The sequence below is a fragment of the Gekko japonicus genome, unplaced genomic scaffold, assembly GCF_001447785.1.
Source record: "Gekko japonicus isolate JY-2015 unplaced genomic scaffold, Gekko_japonicus_V1.1 scaffold498, whole genome shotgun sequence".
Taxonomy (NCBI): domain Eukaryota; kingdom Metazoa; phylum Chordata; class Lepidosauria; order Squamata; family Gekkonidae; genus Gekko; species Gekko japonicus.
Window position 1 is genome coordinate 831533 of NW_015177022.1, and position 13730 is coordinate 845262.

Consider the following 13730-nt stretch of genomic DNA (forward strand, 5'->3'; position numbering starts at 1 on the left):
TGATGAGAGAGAAATCCCCTCCGGACATTTGTAGTGTCATTCTGGATTTCATTTTCTATTGTCCCCGGTGTGCATTTTTCACATGTGCTTAGGTTCATTTGATGAGCAGAGCCAAGACTTCAGAGACATTTCAGTCTGGGGAATTGCAAGCGGGCTTCCAAACTGACCCATCTGTTCACAGCCACCTGCTAAAAATGGTGTGTTTACATGTTAACATTTTAATATTGCGTGGTCACTCTCGTATGTTGTTTCCATCCATACCCCATATTTCCCACTGTCTATTTTAACCATAAAAACCTTTATTTTTCTTCTCCTTTTCTTCCTTAGGTGTTCCATCTTTGCAAGCAGATGGATTAGTAGTCATGAATGCACAGAACCCTCCACCCCCGCCTCCACCCAAGTGCAAACCCTATGAGAACAGCAACGGGAGGAACTCCACGGAGGTAAGGAAATGGAAAGTGACATGATTTTGATCCTCTTGCTTGAGAAAGCGGCACCAGGGCCATTTTCCCAGTGGTTTTGGTAGGGTGGTGCTGTTTAGAAGCTGTCTGTTCCGTTCACTGGCTCATTTCCTGAAACCACTAGAGAATTTTGAAAAGTTTTCCATTCAAAGGAGACTGTAATATAAAGTTCTACTTTTTTCCTGCTTAGGCAAAATCTGCTTACTGTGATGGTGAAGTTGCTGGTGAAAAAGGGAGTCTCGTGTTGACACTCCCCCCCCTCTGCCCATGTAGTTGATGTTTAGAGTACAACTTATCCCTGAGGTTGTTATAATAAATCTTAGCATTTGATGTAGCACTTTCTGAGTCGTCGTAGCACTTCTTGCACTATCTTGCAGTCTTTATCACAACCCTGTAAAGCAGGTCACTATTGCTATGCCCACACTGCAGATCGTGGAGGCTGAGCGTGAAAGCCAGGACGGCGCAATGATTAAAATGCTGGATTAGGAGCGGGGAGACCTAAGTTCAAATTCCCACTCAGCCATGAAGCTCTCTGTGGGTGACTGTGGGCCAGTCACTTTCTCTCTCGGACTAATCTCCCTCATGAGGTTGTTGCAAAATAAAGTGGAACACAAAAGAACCACATATTCCTCCTTGAGGAAGGGCAGGTAGGGAGAGAGGGGCTTGCTCAAGATCACCCACTGAGCCGTGACTGACATGCGACTTGAAACTTTCATCTTCCTGATTTGCAGCTCAGTCCCCTGGTCGCTGTGGGCTTCCCTCCTAGACCTGCATAGTGACTTGCTGCTTTAAAAAAAAATAGTTCCAAGGCATCTTTTGGCAGCCTCAATTAGGAGTGAAATACTTGTAGATAATTTTATGATGTAATAATCTAAAATTATGTAGAATAAATTAGTGCAATCAACACAGGTTTTATCTCTGTAGCAATGTGGGTCTTACATTCCTATTGTATATATGTAGATGTATAAAATAAAATAAAAATTTAAAGAAAAGGAGAAGAGCCCCTGCAGTTCCAGAGAGCTTAGTGCCCAGCCTCAGGCCTTGAAATTCCAACCTGATGTCTCCGTTCTGCAGATATAGCCCACCTGGCTGCTTTTTGTGCCACCACCTTATAAGGTGAGGCAGGTGGCTATTAGACAGGGCCTTCTTTGGCGTGGCATCATGTGCAGAAACTCCCTCCCTGTATTGTTTCACCTATTGCCTTTGTCATCAGCTAATAATCATCAGGGGTGGGGGGGAGGCTTCCCCCCCTCATTCTCTTTGGTGGTTTAAATATTTGCTGTGCTGCTGATGCTGACGTCACTGCAGGTTTTACTTGAATTTGATTAATGCTTTTGGTTTTATTTTTGACTTCATCATATTATGAGCTGCCTAAAGGACTGTGTTAGAAGAAGGCATAGAAATGTTGTGAATACATAAATAATAACTATGCTGTTGGGAAGCACATGCATGATCTCTTTGTGAGCATGAAATGTTGTGATGGAAGTGGTATCCCCAGTTAAAGAAATCTTAGTCCGTATGGAAAAAAATAATATCAATTGACTATTCCATGACAATTTACATCAATTTGAAAATAAGTAAAAGCAAATGGCTTTTTCAGATCGGGGGTGTGTGTGAGAGAGAGGGAGAGAGAGAGTGACCGCACATGGCATCTTAGGTAGGCCTGGTCTACCCATGCAGCAGGAAAGCTGTACCACTTCAGACTGTAGATGGGGAAAACAAGTTTTTACATTTTCACCCCTGTAAAGACTTACAACAAACTAAAAATTAACACACCCAGGAGAAAGGGTCTAGCCCCATCCCTTTTATGCTGTGTTGGTTTTCCATTGACAGGGAATCCTTAATGTAAGGGAGCTGTGAACAATAGCATCCCTCACCTGAAGTCTTAAGTGGTACAATCCAGTCTGCCACCTCAGCATTCTGCCACCTCATTCCACCATGTGCCTTGACCAGACCTTAAAAGAGGAATTCCAAGTGCTTATTTAACACAGGATACAATGCCTTTGTTGGCAGTTTTTTATATTAAAAATGTGTTTTTAAATATGTGTGTGTGTGTGTGTGTGTGTGTGTTGGCTGGTGAATCAGGGTGCTTTCTTTAGTTGATTAAAAAAAAACCCATTTAAATCAGTTCAAACTGCAACAAGAAGTGTTCCAGTTCTGATCCTGTGAATCAGACATTGGACGTCAAAATAAAGCCAGTATGGTGGCTTTACCATACTGATGGTGTGTATATGTGTTTGCCTTATTCCAGATTGCGCCACCATTACCCAGCAGGCGGGAAGTCAGGCCTCCCCCTCCTCCTCCAAAAGCAAGGAAATCCAGTGTCCTTTCTTCAGAGCAGGGACTTCAGTGAGACTTCCATGCCAGCCTCAGCTCTCTTGCACCTTGAACAAAATGCCTGCTGTCCTGTTTGTAAATATGTGCCATGCATGTCCCAGTGATTTTCCTCCAGATGAAAGGACAAAATGATTCCAACCTCTGCTCCATTCTCTGCGGTTTCTTTACGCCATGCCAAAATACGTCATTTAAACCACGACAGTTTCCAAGCTTCTGACTTTCCTTGTTTGCACATTTAAGACACTCTGGTCTTCCTCACGTCAGAGCTGCAAAGCGTTCAGCTAACTCAAAACATTTCATAGCATGAGCTTGGTGATTCCGGTCCTTTGGAGTTTTCATGCTGCCAGTAAAACAGCAGGGGTGTGAAGAATCCTTGCGCTGCCCACCATAGAGGTTCAGCCTGGCGTTCTAAAGAGTGTTAAGGTGGCCTTTGATCTCTACACTGCTGCACCGGATTTGCATAAAGAATTCATACCTGCCCCAGCAAAAGAGACCTGGAATAGATAGGCCATGAATCTGCAGAGAACAAAACCAACTGCAGTTTCCTAAAAGCAACCTGCAGAGATTTAGAAGATGTGCTCAGTTTGGCTAAGGACTGGGGCTTGACCTGGCAACCTCCAGGTCTGAGTTTTGGACTCGGTCTGGTGAGCTACTGTTACCTTTTTGTGCTCAGATTCAAAGCACAGAAGGGAATCTGAGTGTGCAAGATTGGCCTCTGTGACTGGCAGGCAGGCGGGAAGACACCGTTGAATTGGCCGGCCTTAGTATAAATGTTAGGAGCCTGGTCACTTGCCTTTGGCTGTTCAACAGAATAGTGCCTTCTCCTTGTTTACCTTCAGGTTCCAGCATCCAATCAAATCACTGGGTTTGGGAAGCCTAACCTGAAAGTTATACCCCGCATCTTCAACCAGTGGCCCTCTCCTATCCCTGACCAGAGAAAGCAAATTCTGTGCCTAGGTACTTGGCTTTGGCAAGAGCATCAGTATATAGCAACAGAAGGCTCCTGAGGGTTTTGCTGGACATCTGTTGCTGCAGAGGAGGACAATACTACCTGTGCTTGGACCAGCTTGTTGTTTCTTTCTCAAGACTTTGCCGTCATTCTTTCTGTGGATTCATCAATTGTTTTATAGCTATCTGAACTTTGCACACACACAGGGTTAAGTACACTACTACGGCTTCATTCCACTTAAATTCTTTTGATGTATATTTTTACATAATAGCTGTTTGCCTTACAAGACTGACGTACTGGTGTAATTATCATTGTGAATAGTTCATTTAGAGGACAACTTTCGTACAATGGTGCTGCTTGACCTCCCAAACCGACATCCATAATCCAAGACCAGTCAGCCACTAAGATGTCCAACGGAACTCTTCACTGACCTTCAAATGTACATACCTGCGTCATTTTCTAAATCTGTACTGCTTTTGCTCTTGTTAAGTCTCTTGTAAAATAATGTCTCTGTATTTCCTCCTTTCATACCAAAAGCTCGGGGTTCAGTCCACTTAGGACTCAGAAACATTTGAAAAGTAATCCAGGTGGTTGGACAACTTCATTCACAGCCATTTAGGTTTGGGTTCCAATGTAAACTATTTAGCAAGCCACTATTTTCCAGCAATATCTATTTAGACATCCTTTGTCAGAGCTTCTTAGCAACTGGTTGTGTTGGTCATCTCCTTTCCATGTCCACATTCTCAAGAGTACATCAGAAGACTTTCACCAAGTTTTGGTCGTGAAATCTCACTATCGTTTTTCAAATCAGTGTTCAGGGAGAATCACTGTAAGAGGAGAATCATAATTTGTTGTTGTTTGTCCTGTTGAGAGAAGGCTGTGCGTTTACAGTGTTTGCCCTTCCTTAACTTTTGTCGAAAAACCACCAGCAGTAATTTGGGCCGCTCAGCTTCACGAGGCTGTCAGTTTACTGAACTCGGCCCTTCTTTTCCAAAGAGCTTTGTATGTTTCTCAGCTTCAGCACCTCAAGTCATTCAAGCTGACTTGACTTGAACTAAGAGGCTACCCACAGGCCATCACTTGGGCCTTGAGTATGCCACTCAACACTTTCTCCATCCTACGGGTTATCATGATGTCTGCTTTGCCCACTGCAAAAATTCTAGCTAATCACCACATTCTTACTTTGGCTTTCATTCCTCTCTTTGCTCTCAGCTATACATTCATTTTCATTTGTTACATTTGCCACATAACTCTTCTTCCAAGGAGTCCAGGGTGGCATGCATGGGAGTTTATCCTCTTACAGCCACAACAGTCCTGCAGTGTAAGCCCACACGGAGAGATGGTGTAACTCCCTGGCCTTGTCTGGTTGGGATTTGAACCCACTCTCTTGTGTCACCTAATTCTAACTCCACTCCTTTCCTCCTGCTCTCCCCGTAACCAAATTGCAACATGTACAGTCTGAATATATGTGCCCATATTTGCTTAATTCTGAGCAAAGCTGATTTTTTTAGGATACACAAAATACAGCTGGAGCAGCTTTTCACACTGGTTGCAAAAGAAAGTAGCTTCCCCACTGCATTTTGATACGCTTTCAAGTCCATAAGATGGCAATCTCATCACAATAGTCCTTCTCCTTGTTCGATCGAGGCTTCTTTTCTAGTCCATTTCTGTCTTCCCCTTGTTGCTTGGGTGCCTTCAAAAAACAGATTGCTTACGTTAGAGGGTCATATTGGATTCACATCACAAACCATGCTGTAGATGTTTTCAAAGTCACACAGGAGACTTATCACATGTGCCTCCATCTGTGCCGGTTTCAGTGTGCATGCAACTCTCTTATGTGCTGCTCTCTTCCTCTGGGGGGAAGCTTGGGGAACCATCCTGGCCATTTTGGCCATATCTCCCTCTTTGGTTGCATGGCAGATGTTTCCAGTTCTGCATTAAAATTCCTGGAGATGGATGCTTCTTGACTTGAAAGCCTCTGGGCTTTGTTAACTACCTTTTTTCCTGCTGTCCCAGGCTGTGCATACATTGTGCATACGATACAGAAGTTCTGTGTCCTGAATACGTTTCTCAACCCAAATCCATCACCAACTTTTGAATGGCATTTTGCCTGCGCACAGACTGCGTGGCACATATCGGGTACAAGTGCAGTCCTGTGGCAAGTTCTGCAGTTAGTGGTGTAAGGGCAGGGCACGATCGTGTTCAGGGGCAGCAATGACTCTCGACCCAGCCTTTACTGCTGATCTACAAAATATCCTTCCTACCGATTGCATTTTTATCCTGTCTTTTTGGCATTGCTCTCAAGACAGATTATGTGCCTGTCCCCTGTTCCATTTTACTCTCTCAGCAATGCTGTGAGGTGGGTCAGGCTTGGCCCAAAGTCACCCAATGAGCTTCATGGCTGAGTCAGACTTTGAACCTGGGTCTGACCTCTGCCCCATATTTGCTTTTCTGGGGAGAGGTGTTGAGTGAGAAGCGAGGTACTTGTCTGCAACCTCCTCCCTGTCCCAGCTACTTTCCCCCTACACCAGGGGTGGCCAAACGTGCTTAACATAACAGCCACACAGAATAAACGTCAGATGTTTGAGAGCAGCAAGACATGAACAAAAACACACGTTTTTTTATTGAAAAACATGCAAATTTGCTTTTCATTAACATTAAATTAGACTCTGAAAGAGCCACGTGCGGCTCCCGAACTGCAGTTTGGCCACCCCTGCCCTACAACCTTGGGCGAGCATGTCTCAAAACCTTGCCCTGGGGAAAAGCATCCAGGAGTCAGGTTTGTGGAAGAAACCCAGGGAATGCCACTTCTCCCTTGCAAATGTTTCTCTCCTGGCCACTTTGTCACCCACAAACACAGGGTCATGATGAATTCCCTGCCTCCAAACATGTAGAATATAGTATTCTGCCAAGTTGTGTTTATTGCACTGACAGTGCAATAGGACAGTGCAATAGGACAGTGGTATGAGAAGGTGGGTAATGTCCCTTTCTTCCCAAATCTCCACTATACCAAGAAGCTTGCTGGGTGACCTTGGGTTGGCCACGGTCTCTCAGCCTAACCTATTTTAAAGGGTGGTGGTTCGGATCAAATGGAAAGAGACAGCTTATGCCATGCTGAGGTCCTCAGAGAGATGGAATAAAAGGCACTAAATAAATAAAATTGGCAGCCACTTGTGGAAGTCCCTGCTTTGCAGGTAAGAAGAGTTGGTTTTCTTGTAGGTACGCATCACAGTGGCCTTGAACCATCACAACTTGCTTAGGGTTGTGTGCATTCTTTCACGATGGACGCTTTAGGTATCTTGCACTACACCTTTGTGTCATTAGTGATATGATGCTGAATGGGAATGTAATTTCCCCTGAGACTTGCAAGCCAAGCAACATCCCACCCCACCCCATCTGGTTCTCCAGTATGCATATTCAGTGGAGACTTTTGCAAATGTACATGGGGTAGACTGTCAGTCAAGTTAATAACAATGAGGTGAAACAAATGAAACTTGGGAGGAGTATAAGTCAGAACAAACCCAGGCTATTGGTAAATGCAAATCCTATTAAAGGTGATGAAATGGCTTTAGAGTGGAGGATGACGCAGCCCCTGCATTGAGTATCAGACCCTTCGGCCACTTCTTGCACCAGTGTGATCTCATCAGGCTACACTTGTCTCCCCCTCTGTATGGGGACTAGGGCAGGAATTCCACCCTTAGCATTGATATGGTACCAGGTAAGCCAAAAGGTTGAAAAGACCGGAAAGCCCATAGTGTGGCCATGTATCTGCAATGCTCTGCAGGCTCAATCTCTTTTCGTCTTTGTGTTGCAATCTGTATCATGCAGTTGGATGATCTGGTGGGGAAGAACAAGGCCCACCCCTCTGTGCTTGGAATTCTGCTATGTGATTGGAATGCTTGTGTTGTACAGTGGAGCCAGCAGGCCGCACATTGGGTTGTATTCCAAAGCCCATTGCATTCCTTAAATACATTCATTGTGTGTATAGGTTGTGAGACTAAAATGGAGGGGCAGAGAGTGATGTAAGCCGCTTTGGGTCCCCCTTGGGGAGAAAGGCAGGATATATATGAAGTAAATAAACAACTTGTCATGCCACTGAAACAGCAGCATCATGTGTAATATTGTCACGTGAAGGCTGTTTTGGGAGGTGGAGAACCTCCTTTGAGGGGTGTTCTGGAGTGTGAAGAAAAGGCCAAAATATCTGAAGCACATAGTAATGGCAACTGAGTGTTAAATGTTTTCCCATTTTTGTCCCACATTAATTAAGTTAAAAGCTATTTTCAGTTTCGCCGGATTGACTTGCCTTATTTATTTTTATAACTGTAAATTAAAATTAAAAGTTTGATTATGCCTACATACTTTTTACTGTGGTCTTTGTGAATGCTGATGTTTCATTTTAAAGTGTCTGCCTCTATTAGATCCCCCCCCCCATGTATTTCCATCTCTATACACTTTCTCTCTCATGGGTAATATTGGTACTTCCATCAGCAGTTGATCTTCCTGTTACGCTAGTCCGGAAGGACCAGAGGATGGAGTGGCTGGGCTGCAGAAGGCTGTAGATTCTTTCCTGTGTTGCTCCAGTGAGTAATAGTAACCCATAAAGAGGAAATACATGAAGATGTGGTACCGGTTGCAGGAAAGTAGAGCTGCCAAAAAAATTCTGGTACAGTGGCTGAATTTACCGTGCCAGCCCTACCAGCGTATCGGGGCTATCAGTGTAGTAATCACCCTCCAAATCTGTGATTAGTGGCTGATCAGGTTTCAGATTGCAAACTCGCATTTTTCAGGCTGCTTCTGCAGTAAATATATAGGGCAGACATGTAGGGGCCTGACACATTACAGGGATGGTGTGGGGATAAAAATGGGGGAAGGAAAAACCATGCATGCCACCCTGAGCTCCTTGGAGGAAGGAGGGGATAAAAATGCTGCTCTGGATTGATCTGTAGTAAGTCTGGTATGTTAGTTTTATAGATGGTACTTTAAGTGATTTTAAGATTTTAACATTCTTTATTGATAGATCGAGATGGGTAGGTAGCCGTGTTAGTCTGTCTGTAGCAGTAGAATGCAAGAGTCCAGGAGCACCTTAAAGACTAACAAAATTTGTGGCAGGGGATGAGCCTTCGTGAGTCACTGCTCACTTCTTCAGTTTTTTTGTTGTAAGCCACATTGGACAGTTCAAGGGAGTAGTGGAGTATACGTTCTCTAAATATTGGCGTGCATACTTTAAATATTGACTATTGGTTCATGTTGATAATATTTATTAAAGTTAATATAGACACAAGAAGTCCATTAATATGGTTCCTTTTTCAAATGAAATTCAAGTCTCAAGATACTCCTGCACATTCCACATTATACAGCAAAACACACGTCGGAGTTTGTCGCTAAACTTCATACATTTCTTTCTGGAGATTTAAATCTTCTTTTGCCCAGCCTCCCTGTCAATCAGACTTGCCTGAAATGCACAATATGTGTATAATTTTAGAGGAGAAAGGGTTTTTTTTTAAAGATTAAACACTCAAACTTCAGATATCCGCAAGCATCATATCATATTCAGTGTATTTTGTCAAGGATTAGTCATCAGCTTCTAACACATTAGATATTAGAAAGCTAGGGAAGAATCTTGACCCAGTCTGTGTTGTTAACATGAGACTGATGAATACTGGAAACTGAAAAACCAGGATAGCACCCTTAGGACGTCAGAGCAGGACTGGGGAAGCCAAGATTGAATCCCTATTCATCTATGAAACTCACCGGGTGACTTCAGGCCACCTGTTCCCTATTAGCCCAGTCTATCTTTCAAACTGATTGTGAGGATAAAACAAGGGAGGGGACAGGGAAACCCATGTGTACTACCTTTGGCTCTACAAAGGAAAGGTTTATACTGTAAGCTGCCTTGAGTTCCACAAGGGGAAGAGGTGGCTAATAAATGTTTTAAATAAAATTAAAATAAATTAGAAAAATGCGATAAACAAGTAGGGGTCTGCTCACCTAGTCCTGAACCTCAGGGGTCTACCACAACCGCTTAATTGACTTGACTATGGAGGTTTGGGGCTAGAAATCCATTCATCTAGCTCATGTAGCTGAGTGGGACAACATGGGAGGGGACAGTATTATCTCTTCCTCACTATGCTATGGGGTGAAGGAAGAACTGGGGTTAGAGAACAGTTTTTTTTATTCCCCAATATAGTTTTTTACCCCTTTTCTAACTTATTGTAAGGCAGTGATCCCCACCACAGTGTCTATGGGAATCATGGTGCCCTCTGTGTTTCCTGGCACCAACTTACTTTCCCCCTAAAAATGCCTCTTCTTCAAAGTAAAAGGCTAATCCTGGCTATCCTCATTGGAGCAGGAGGTGCTTCAGAAGACCCAGGAAGTATCCACCTTTGGGTCTGCCCATTTGGAAATCGATGCCCCCATCATAGGAACCTGACTCGGAACTTCCCAACATTTTGTCATTGATTCCCCCACACACACCTGTGGCAGTCATTTGGTAAATGGTCTTGTCCCCCAAGGTGGGCATTTTGTTGCCCTCTGCCCTTTCTCAAAATTCCAAAAGCACCAACTGGCAACTTTCAGAACTCTGCTAAAATCCCATGGTTTGTAGAGGGGCTGGCATTTGGATGTCAGCAGTGTTTAGTGTGACTTCTGAATTCCACATCATAATCAATGTATCTAATTCTCAAGATGGCCCCATCTGTGGATACTTAAATTCAGAGATAGGAGCCATAGAAAGACAAGGCAGACCTTTCTACAAACCTGAGAAAAGCCCCAGGTTTGCAGAAAAAAACCTGAAATGTAAAAGAAAATGCATTGGATTGTGTGTGTGTCTATAGTGCCATCAAGCCACAGCTGACTCATAGGGTGCATTCAGACAGGGGATTTACAACGGTTAGGGTGCCGGTTCCAACCGGTGTACTTACGGGCGTTCACACGGTGAACATCTGCCTCCCGTCCCTAACCGTTGTAAATCCCTTTAAACGGTTGCACTCTGCCACTAGGTCCCAAGTGGTGGTAAACTGAGTGCAACGGTTGTAAACGGTACACCCCAGCGTCTGATCGCTCTCCTCCATTGCAGAGACACTTCCGGCGGAAGCCTGAGGCTTCCGGCTTTCCCCCGCCATTTTTTAAAAAAACTAAGCGATATGCGCTCGGGCGAAGCTTCGCCCTGAGCGTTTGTTTTTTTTAAAAAAAGCCCTTAGTTTAACTTCCCCGAGGAGTCCGGGACTACAGGGAGGCCAGGTTGGGCTTTAAACTTTAAAGGTAAGTGCTTACCTTTAAAGTTTAAATATAATCGGGGGGGGGGGGTTTGAGCATGCACAAAGATCGCCATTCTCTGAATGGCTGCCTATGCGCATGCTCAAACTGTGCTTTAAAAAAAAACACCAAACACCAACGCCCGCAGCGTGTGAGCGGGCGTCCAACGGAGGGATCCGGAAGATGGAGGTAAGTGTGGTCGCGTTTATGCCAGCAGAAACGCCCTGTCTGAACGCACCCATAGTGACCCCAGCAAGGGGCTTTCAAGGCAAGTGAGAAGCAGAAGTTGTTTTCTGTTGCCTTTCTGTACAGAGTTTCCCTTGGTGGTCCCCCATTCAAGTACTGACCCAGCTTAGCTTCCAAGATCTGATGAGATCAGGCCATACCATGTCATCTTTCTTCCCCATAGCAGAGATTTAAAAACCCAAAATAATAAAAGTAGTGCCAGTAGCTTTAAGAAATGAACACCTCAGTGGCTGTTGCTAGGCAACCACAACATTATCTCCAGTCTTCCAGCCTTGGTTTCTGTCAATAAAAGTTGGGGGAGGGCCATTTTGGCCTTTGGAGGAAGACTCATCAAAGCCAGGCATGGCAGCAACCACCAGGCAATTCACTATCACCTGACTTATTTGACTCACTAGGATGGGCTTCTTGCTACTGCTAAACAGTTATCACCCCACAGAAGCCAGGGTTGTGTAGTGTTAGAGGTTCAGACTAGGATCTGGCAGACTCAAGTTAAAATTCCCATTCTGCCATAGAAACTCACTGGGTGACCTTGGGCCAATCTCAGCCTAACCTCATCACAGGATTGTTGTGAGGATAAAATGTAGGAGAGGAGAACGCTGTAAGCTGCTTTGTTCCCCACTGTGGACAAAGGTTGTGTGTAAATTAATAAATAAATACAACCTAAAGAGGGGGATGAGTTAATGGCTAATTGATGGGTAGGTGGGAAGGAAGCATAGAAAGGTATTGATATAGGGGTTGCCATGAGGAGAAAAATAAGAAATAGTTGGGGAGGGCCTACAGGGGAAATTGAGGTGCCTGCCCCAAATCCCTGTGGGTTCAGCGCCATGGAGGAAGCCACAGTTTTCTTTCCAGGGAGAGGTTGTCAGGGGAGGAGTAGGAGAGAAAGCTGAAGACATTGGGGCCAGATAAAGGTAGGTAGGTGGGTGGGTGGGAAAGAAGGAGAAAAGGGGAAGTGGCTTGGAGGCTTTCAGGGAAGGGAAAGAGGAAATAGTGGTGAAGGGGAAATGAAATGGCCCCCACAAGTCCTTGCACTCTCCCCCCTTGTTGTACACTAATAGGCACATGTAACAGGTTGTTACTGCTTGATCTTAAAGTGCAGGGAGGGTAACAAAGGGGAGGAGATGCTCCCTCAAGAATCCCAGATACAAAGCCCTGACCTGGATAGCTCTCATCAGATCTCAGAAGCCTGATCGTATCAGATCTCGGACCCTGGCAAGCAATTGGAAGGGAGATCTCTAAGGAACACCAGGGCTCGAGACGCAGAGGCAGCCTAAAGGTAAAGATTCCCTTGCTTGAAAGCCAGTCGAATCCGACTCTAGGGTTGCGGTGCTCATCTCCGTTTCAAAGCCGAAGAGCCAGCGCTGTCCGAAGACGTTTCCGTGGTCAAGTGGCCGGCATGACTAAACACCAAGGCGCACAGAACGCTGTTACCTTCCCACCGAAGTGGTACCTATTTATCTACTTGCAATTTCTTGCTTTCGAACTGCTAGGTTGGCAGGAGCTGGAACTAGAGACGGGAGCTCACGCCATCTTGTGGCACCCGGGTCTCGAACTGCTGAACTACTGACCTTCCACAGCCTGCAGTTCAGTGTCTTAACCACTTGAGCCACCGCAGCAGCCTACCTCTCTGGAAAACATCCAAGCCCCCAGTAGGGGTCACCATGACTTCCAGGCATACAAGCATGCACACACACAAATACCCCCCCCAAAAAAAGAATCTCAAATACAGATATTGCTTTTGAACACCTTTGCATAATTTGTATTAATTATACAACACTTGAGTCTTTTAAGAGAAAAATTAGAGTAAAATACTTCAAAACCCATTTTACTTACTAAGGCTCCTTTAAGTCCTCGTAATGTGGGGCGCTGATGTGTGGCGGTGCATTCAAAATGCTGCAGCTCCCCCAGTTTGTCCATCTCATTTGCCATCTACGTAACAGGAAAATGTATTTGATAAGGAGATGAAATTCTAGGTATCCTAGTCATTGGGGAGGGGGGCATAGAGCTGAGCAACAAATGCAGTTTAACTTTGGGCCTGGGTATCGTAATGGGTGTATGTGTGCACAGACACACCCATTGCGATGGCTGTTTGCAGACGCGGCAAGTTTACCTCTTGGAAAGATTCTATCAGGTTTTCAGCATCTCTTTTTCCTCCTGGTTGCAGGCCATACGACCAGTGCTGTGCGAAGCCAATTGCACCACATACGAGCAACAGAAGGAAGCTTGTGAACACCCTCCCCATCTTCTTTAGCCTGCAAATGATGAAAAGGAACAGGCTTATCCAAAACAAATGGACAAAAAAAGCATGGAAACCTCTCAAACAATATTGAACATGAAAGATACAATAAATTTGAGTACATTACCTGATTCAGGGATAGGAGCAATGCACGGAATAAGACTTCTCCGGTGACTTCTTCATGGGTCTCATCACAGTGCTTTTATATGAACCCCTTCTTCACAGGAGGCCATCTCTGTCTCTCACA

At 44.7% G+C, this 13730-nt stretch overlaps 2 protein-coding genes across 2 annotated transcripts in view; one reads left to right on the forward strand and one right to left on the reverse strand.

Annotated features, from left to right (window-relative positions):
• DOCK5 (dedicator of cytokinesis 5) overlaps window positions 1-3449 on the forward strand; it is a 178144-nt gene extending 174695 nt beyond the window's left edge. The window contains exons 51-52 of the mRNA XM_015427785.1: window positions 328-443; window positions 2713-3449. Of these exons, the coding sequence (XP_015283271.1) occupies window positions 328-443; window positions 2713-2814 (218 nt within the window). The 3' untranslated portion in view covers window positions 2815-3449. The remainder of the gene's footprint in view (window positions 1-327; window positions 444-2712) is intronic.
• A 5708-nt stretch (window positions 3450-9157) lies between these two features.
• On the reverse strand, window positions 9158-13489 carry GNRH1 (gonadotropin releasing hormone 1). Its single transcript, XM_015427790.1, has 3 exons — window positions 13358-13489; window positions 13081-13176; window positions 9158-9199 (listed from the first exon to the last, which is right to left on the reverse strand). The coding sequence occupies exons 1-3, from the start codon at window positions 13487-13489 to the stop codon at window positions 9158-9160; spliced, it is 270 nt and encodes an 89-aa protein (XP_015283276.1).
• Between the last annotated feature and the right edge of the window lie 241 nt (window positions 13490-13730).

Bases quoted from the DNA above. Each gene is read 5' to 3' on its own strand.
- GNRH1 (XM_015427790.1), bottom strand. From the start codon at position 13,489: ATGGGGAGGGTGTTCACAAGCTTCCTTCTGTTGCTCGTATGTGGTGCA. The intron at 13,177-13,357 runs GTAAACTTGCCG...CCTGTTACGTAG, and splicing joins TGATAGAATCTTTCCAAGAG to ATGGCAAATGAGATGGACAA. The intron at 9,200-13,080 runs GTAAGTAAAATG...TGTGCATTTCAG, and splicing joins GAGGACTTAAAGGAGCCTTA to GCAAGTCTGATTGACAGGGA.